This window comes from Aplysia californica, unplaced genomic scaffold, assembly GCF_000002075.1.
Source record: "Aplysia californica isolate F4 #8 unplaced genomic scaffold, AplCal3.0 scaffold01315, whole genome shotgun sequence".
NCBI classification, from domain to species: Eukaryota; Metazoa; Mollusca; class Gastropoda; order Aplysiida; family Aplysiidae; genus Aplysia; species Aplysia californica.
The window spans coordinates 85,202-93,092 of record NW_004798585.1 but is presented as its reverse complement, the minus strand read 5'-3'; the positions used below and the strand labels follow the sequence as shown (position 1 = coordinate 93,092).

General features: G+C 39.4%; 1 protein-coding gene across 1 annotated transcript in view; it reads left to right on the top strand.

The window, feature by feature from the left end:
• The window catches only part of LOC101863230 (WD repeat-containing protein 17), a gene marked incomplete at its 5' end in the record, with an annotated part of 40,430 nt that overhangs the window by 30,293 nt on the left and 2,246 nt on the right, over nt 1-7,891 (top strand). The window contains 5 exon segments of the mRNA XM_013090518.1: nt 698-842; nt 2,912-3,014; nt 4,157-4,258; nt 6,465-6,557; nt 7,244-7,403. Of these exon segments, the coding sequence (XP_012945972.1) occupies nt 698-842; nt 2,912-3,014; nt 4,157-4,258; nt 6,465-6,557; nt 7,244-7,403 (603 nt within the window).

Sequence of the window (7,891 nt, the reverse complement as noted above, 5' to 3'; positions counted from 1 at the left end):
GGGTTATCACAGGGTGATGTCACACTCTCTTACATAAGGTAGGATGGGTTGGAGGGTGGGGTTATCACAGGGTGATGTCACACTCTCTTACATAAGGTAGGATGGGTTGGAGGGTTGGGTTATCACAGGGTGATGTCACACTCTCTTACATAAGGTAGGATGGATGGAAGGATTGTTTTATCACAGGGGAAGGGGGGATTGAAGGCTTGTTTATTATTGGAGAATGTTGCCCCTCACTTTTAACCTTGAGGGGAAAATATCCTTATTTCTTGAGATGGCATTAGGGGGGGGGGGTGCTGAACATTAGCTTTCTCAGAGAAAGCATGTCCGTGTCATGGCTTATCACTTGACTGCAGTAAGAGCAACTTCATTTAGCCAACCTATTTTGAATGAATGTACAAACAAGAACTCTAAGATCAGGAGATCAGTGGGGGCAGTTGGTGGGTGCTCTGGTGTGCTTTGCCTTTTCTTTCCTTTTGAACATCTATTGTTCTTATCTCTCCTTCTTTTTTGTGTTTGTTAATCTCTTGTAACACCTCTAATCTTTGACACTTTTATGACTGTATTGTATTTTATGTGCTGTAAAACTATTACTAAAACAAAAGAAAAATGGAGATCAGTCTCTCATGAGAACGCCTTGGCAGGGAGGTCAAAAATTGGCTTGGAGGTCATGGTCTCACACAGCTCTGTATTCCAGGCTGGTCTCCCGTCTATGTCGTCGTGCGAGGAGAAGGCCAAGTCCCTGGAAGCGTCAGGCTGCGACGTCTTCGACTGTGTCAAGCTTTACCTTCTCTCCCCCGTACCAGAGAGAGGCTTACAGCTGGGACTACGTGCTCTCAGAGGTTGGCCTTCTTTTGCCTTACTTGTGTGTTGAACATTTGTCAGTTTGTCAAAATGTCGCCGGCAAGTGACCCTATTTTTATCCTCCAGTAGAGAGAAATTTTTGTAGAGTATCTTGGTCTTTTTCTAGAATGTTGCATCCCCCTCAACCCGTGTTGGCCCTGACAGGTAGGGTCAGAATCTGACACGGCGTCACTTTTCGCCCGATTATGTTACCCAGCTCCTTGGCTCGGGGTCACGGGGTTGATGAGCCCTGAAGCAACTTTGCCGGTGTTGGTTAGGAAATTCGCATTTTTGTCTACGTTTGAAACGATATAACTTCTTCCCCATTCCACACAGCAAACCATTACGCGCATGGACTAAACGCTCAATGTCCTGAGATTTATTTTGCGTTAAAATGGTTTATTTTTGTGCCTTAGTTTTTGTTCTAGATAAGTGTTTGTTCAGTACCCAATTTGTCCTATTTTAGTTACATACTTTTGAATAAATGATTGTTCATTTTAAAGTGGCATGACAGATCTCTCAAAAATCTGTATTAAACTGACTACGAATATCATGTCTTTTACTATGAAAAATCTTAAATCTGCGTGAGTAGTAATTGTCAAGTTATAAGAGAAGAAAGATGCACATCTGCATTTTTTAACTAAAGACACTCGGCGTAAGCTCTTGCTCTACCCTTAAACAAGAGAAAGTCACTCTGCGTTTGTTCATAAATCTTGCTGTGTCTGTGGCAGCCTACATACAACACTAAGAAAGATATATTATGAGATTTTTAAAAAAACACAAAACTGTGTTAATACATGGGTAGAGATGAACTTCTTGTATGGAATAAGAATAATGACGGCGAACACATTCATTCTTAGTTTTTGTGTCGGATATGTGCGGACACTTATGAATGTAAAGAAATCAAAACATTGTCAGTTATTGCAAATGGTTATAGGAACGAAAATAAAAGCTGCAAAAGCCTGGTGCTGATTCAGTGTCACTGGAAAGCTAGAAATTATTCTTATAACACATTTATGAGAAGTCATCCCTGTTATTCAGTCAACTTACAAAACCTAGATCTAGCATTTTAAGGAATAATTTATTGAGTGTAACTGACAGCCTACTGTTAGTGTATTACATTGTTGTAAATGTATTCTAGCACTAAAATCGGTTTGTAATTTTCTATAGAGGGACATCAGGGTAATTTTGATAAACTTTAGAGAAAATATGTGAATATTCCCGATTATATTAGACACATAAAGTTGTATTTGGAGGAATTACTTCATAGCGAATTGTGTGCCAGATGGATAAAGTTGCAAAATTACAGCTTCCTATAATACGCGCAGATACCATCTTTTCTGAGTATCTGCACCAATGTTATGTCGTTCATGTTCCAAAAGTTCGACAGTTTTTGTCGTTCCTTTTTTTTTATAGTTTTTTTTTCATTCACACATGTCCCAAAAAATTAACAATTTAGCATTGCCGCCTTCAATGTGTCCAACGAAATAACCAGACAAGTTACAATGTCCGTTGTTTTTTGGGTCTCAAGAGCAGAAATGCGTGAGGAATACACCTAAAACTGTACGTTGAAAAGTACCAAAAATTAAGTCAGTCCAGACAGAGCATCGACAGGGAGCTGACCCCCGTGACCCCGACGTGATAGGGCGCTCGGCGGGAAATCCCCCACTACAACTATTATTCCACTGCCAGTGTGCCTTGCTCACCTCCTAAAGAATCTGAACTGTGTTGATGGCAGTATGAAACCCCACATTTTTGCTGCGACATTAGTCATAATTTTTTTTTTAAGTTTTGCGATTATCAAAGAAAAAGAGAGAGATCAGGCTGAAGGGCTAGAGCCCAGATGGCCACTGGATCGGAAAAGTAAAAGTAAAGGAGAGCAAAGAAAAAGAGTGGTTGGAGGGTGGCACTGGTAGGTCCAACTTCTTTACTCTCCCTTTACTGTTTCTGTGTGTCAGTCTTCCTTTTTTAAATTCTAACTCTTAATGATACTAATGCTTTTCATTCAGTTAACGACACCCTACTTTTAGTTTTAGTATACGTGGTATATTTATATCTCCTTATCCAGGGAAGTTACAGTCCCCCAACTACACAGCTGATGACGTGGTTCCCATGCTGCGCTTGTTGGGCTGTATCAAGACAGAGAAACTACAGCATTCAAAGCAAACTGAGTATGTCACCTTGTTTTTTAATCAGTCTTTCCTCACCTTCTCCCATGCTTTTGCATGGTGCACAACACATATTTTGCTTTTGAGCACATTCGTGTGGAATGTATCGAATTTGATTATGCACATAGCAAATATTTTGAATGTAAAAATATGAAAACGCGTTTTGCAATGACTCGGAAGACAATACTAAATATTGTAAAAAGAAATGGGCTGGTTTACAAAAAGTATAACATTTCATAGATGTGTAAAAATTATTTTTGATATTGTAAATAGGTTAAATTTTCACATTTTATCAAGGCTTGTCCGTCATTTTAGCAAACAGATGGGCTAGTGACATTTTTAGCTGTTTACATGACTAAAGCTGTGTTGACAATAGCATAAAACAGCTACTCAATCATTCATTCTCCTATGCCTAACAAACTACCACCTAGTAGCAGTTGCTACTGTCCGTCTTTTGACATATCAGTGACATAGCTGATTAAGTAGACTGGTACTTCACCCTCAGCTGTTAGATAAAGTAAAAGAAGAGAGGATAAGATAAATCTTTATTTCCCAGACTCTGGCACACACACACGTTTGATATTTCACCACACACACACAGCACATGCAAGCACCCCTACACACATACGCATACACAAACATACACACACACACACACACACACACACATACACACACACACACACACACTCTGTCTCACATGTCAGCAAGCTGGTGGGTAGAGGGTGCCACTGGTAGGTCCTACTACTAGTGCTACTTCTTTTCTTTCCCTCTTTTGTTTCTGTCTATATGTCTTGCTTCTTCCATGCAATATATGACCATTATTGTGTCGACATGCTTCTCTTTACTCAAACTCAAACAAATCGCTACTCTAGAACTACAAAAGTTTTATCTGCTCAGTACCTAGTTTTGGGAAATTTGATGTTTAAAAAATTATGACTTTCACAACTCGTCAAGCTTTTTCAAAGGCAGTTCTTTGAATATTTTGATAAGGACTCCAAATAACCTTAAGATTTTGATTGAGTGGATAGAACATTTGGTTTCTGACCTCACGGTCTTAGTAACTCAAAACAGACAAAAATGTCTGACAGAACTTTGTAATTCCAAGTTATTGCTATGTCAGTGTGTTTATCTCACTCTGACAGGTCCATGCATGAGCTGCTGGCTCTGTCTGCTTACTTTGGAGGGCTGGTCGCCATCAAGAGGAAGTATTTCCCTGTGGTGTTGCCGCTCTTTGAACACGCAAGGTTTGTGTTGGGACGAAAGTGTGTCTTTGTCTCTGTCTCTGTCTTTGTGTTGGGACAAAAGTGTGTCTTTGTCTCTGTCCCTGTCTTTATGTTGAGACAAAAGTGTGTCTCTGTCTCTGTCTTTATGTTGGGACGAAAGTGTGTCTTTGTCTCTGTCCCTGTCTTTGTGTTGGGACGAAAGTGTGTCTCTGTCTCTGTCTTTATGTTGGGACGAAAGTGTGTCTTTGTCTCTGTCCCTGTCTTTGTGTTGGGACAAAAGTGTGTCTTTGCCTCTGTCCCTGTCTTTGTGTTGGGACAAAAGTGTGTCTTTGTCTCTGTCCCTGTCTTTGTGTTGGGACAAAAGTGTGTCTTTGCCTCTGTCCCTGTCTTTGTGTTGGGACAAAAGTGTGTCTCTGTCTCTGTCTTTATGTTGGGACAAAAGTGTGTCTCTGTCTCTGTCTTTATGTTGGGACGAAAGTGTGTCTTTGTCTCTGTCCCTGTCTTTGTGTTGGGACGAAAGTGTGTCTTTGTCCCTGTCTTTGTGTTGGGACGAAAGTGTGTCTTTGTCTCTGTCTCTGTCTTTGTGTTCGGACAAAAGTGTGAGTCTATCTCTTGTCCTTTAATTTGTTATAATATATAGCGGCTTGTCTGTTGTTTATCTGATATGACCTGATTGTGTTGCAATTGTCGTAAAACACTTACTGAAACAAAACATTCTTCACTGTGTCCTCACATTGTATCAAATCTTTTTCTTCTTTTTACCATCTTGGTGGATAATACATGCTTGTAGATTGAATTACCCCCACTCCCCGGGGCAGTGCTACTGACTGAAGTTGTCTTTAGGCCATTCCCAAAGAGGGGATATTTAACTTATTCTTATGTACAGTAGAATTGTAAATGGGCTGATGTATCAATGTTATGCATTTAACTGTGCCTGAACTGCATACGGGGAACTGCCTCTTTTTCTTTCCTAATCCTTACGATAGTCATTTTTCCTCTACTTGTTTTATATGTTTGTCTCTCTCTTGTGACCCGCTATTTCCGTGGTGCCTTGATAATTAAAGCAGACTTTGTACTGTTGAAGCTGGAGTGGTGAGCAGAGTAAGTCTGATTCCCTGTAAAGACTTCTCTGTTGACATCCACTCCTTGGCACTCATATGACCAAAAGCAGTTGCGAGTGCAGTAAAAATTTAACAAAAACAAAAGCAATTGGCGTAAAAACTTACTGAAACAAAACATTCTTTACTGTGTCCTCACATTGTATCGAATCTTTTTCTTCTTTTAGCCATCTTGGTGGATAATACATGCTTATAGCTTGAATGCCCCCCCCCCCCCCCCCCCCCCCCCCCCAGGGCAGTGCTTCTGACTGAAGTTGTCTTTAGGCCATTTCTCATGCATGGTAGAATTGTAAATGGACTGATTTATCAATGTTATGCTTATACTGTGCCGGAACAACATAAGGGGAACTGCTGCTTTTTCTTTCCTCATCCTTACTATTATAATTTTTCTTCTACTTCTTTTGTATGTTTGTCACTGTCTTGTGAACTGCTATTTCCGGGGTGCCTTGATAGTTGAAACAGACTTTGTTCTGTTGAGGCTAGAGAGGTGAACAGTGTAAGCCTTATTTCCCATTTGGACTTCTCTGTTGACATCCACCCCTTGGCACTCGTATGACCTTATGCAGTTGCGAATGCCGTAAAACCTTATTAAAACTAAACTAAACTAGCTTGAATCCTTTTTTTTAAAGCTGTAAACGCTAATGTATTCGAAATTCAAATTGTACTTTCAGTGGCAAAGCAGGGAATAGGCCGTCGACTTATACAGGTTAACTTTGTGGGTATGTTAGTGTGTTCTCATACAAGTGAGACTTGCTAACAGATGCCACTGTAAATCCACTGTTAACATAACGTCATGATTAATATGTGCGTTTGTGTGTGTTTGAGTTTAGAGTGCATGTGTGAGTATATTTTTGTTATTTATTCATTTTGCTTTATTTCATCTTTTTTAGTTTTGCAGATTCTGAAGAGTAGGCTAAATAAATTTATGAATTATTTTTTTGGTTTTTATTTTTGTTTTGTTTTTATTTTTGGTTCAAGGTAGTTTTGTGTTGAATATAGTGTATAAAGACTTAAGAAAGGAGTGTGTATGTGCTTGTATGTGTGTGAGCGGGGTGGTGTGAGGTACTGTGAAGGTCCTTTGCCAAAAATGTTCTCTTATGTTCCCTCAGATCTGTGATCAGCAGAAACTCTCTACAGCTGGCTATTTCAGACAAGCAAATTGAGGCAGACGCCAGAATCTTCTTTGCCATGCTAGAGAACAGGTGAGGCCAGTAAAAAGTGATGTGTGCTCACATGATTGAGTTACTTCTCGGATTTTAGCGTGATGGAAATAGATACCTAAAATGTGTGTCATGGTCATAAAATCAGGTTCTTGTGAAATTCATGAAATAAAAGAAATCAGCATTTTTCTGCCTTTTAGGCAATTTTCGTCGAAAACATATTTGTATTGATTTTACTGAAAAATATAGATCAATGGCACCAAAAAATGTAAATTTGCAGTTTCGAGAATACTAAAGCTTTAGATGTCACCATACTTAGCCATTTTCTCCCGAATTTTATCTCTGACACCAGGAAACCCCCCACCCCCCCACCCCACCTCCTTCAGTTGGAAATATGCGATGTCAATTCAAGATAGATGCACATTTTTTTCATCTAAAGAAAGACAAATGAACAGGTTTTAGTATTATATCAATAACTCATTATGACCACAAATTGACAAGTGCCTGATTCTGTCGTGTTGTGACAACACATTTAGAATTGTTGTTGGAGTTTTAAGTAAGTAATAATAATAATAATAGTAATAATAGTTATAATAATAATAGTAATGATAGTAGTAATGATAATTATAATCATAAATACCATCTGTATAGTGTATATCCCTGCATAACATCAGGCTCTCTGCGCTCTACAATCTATATTTAGAATATTGCTGTTCTCTCTCTACCAGACTGACTGAGGACTTGCGCCCCCAGTACCAAGCTCTGCTGACCCGGTGTGGCAGTGACACTGAGTGGGTGGTGGAGGCGGGCGAAGACTGTGTGGCTAGTTCACACTTACCGTCACACTCTGACGTGCACACGTCTTACTTGTCCAACCAACGCATCAAGGTCAGAAAGCGGGTGGTTGAGGGTGCTCTGGCGTGGTTTGCTCCCTCTTTCATATCCAACCTCTGTCGTCATTGTCTCTCCTCATTTTTTGTGTTTGTTACTCCCTTGTGACACATCAAATTTCTGGCATTTATATTAAGTAATATTGTTGCAAGTTCCGTGGATGGCTAACTGAATTTTAAAATGTGTAAAAATACGCAAGGTAAGAAACACAGTAGGAACACAGTGTCATTTGGGGGGAATTTGGTTGTCAGTCAAAAGAGTTATAGCTTTACATCAACACACACACAAACAGACACACACAAACAAACACACACAAACAAACACACAGACAAGCACATACAATCACACACATGCGCATATACATATGACACTACATCAACACGTACATAATGTATAGAACACTTTCGTCCATATGCATAGCATTTATCAGCACACACACATACATAACAAAATATACATATATATATATACATACATATATATAT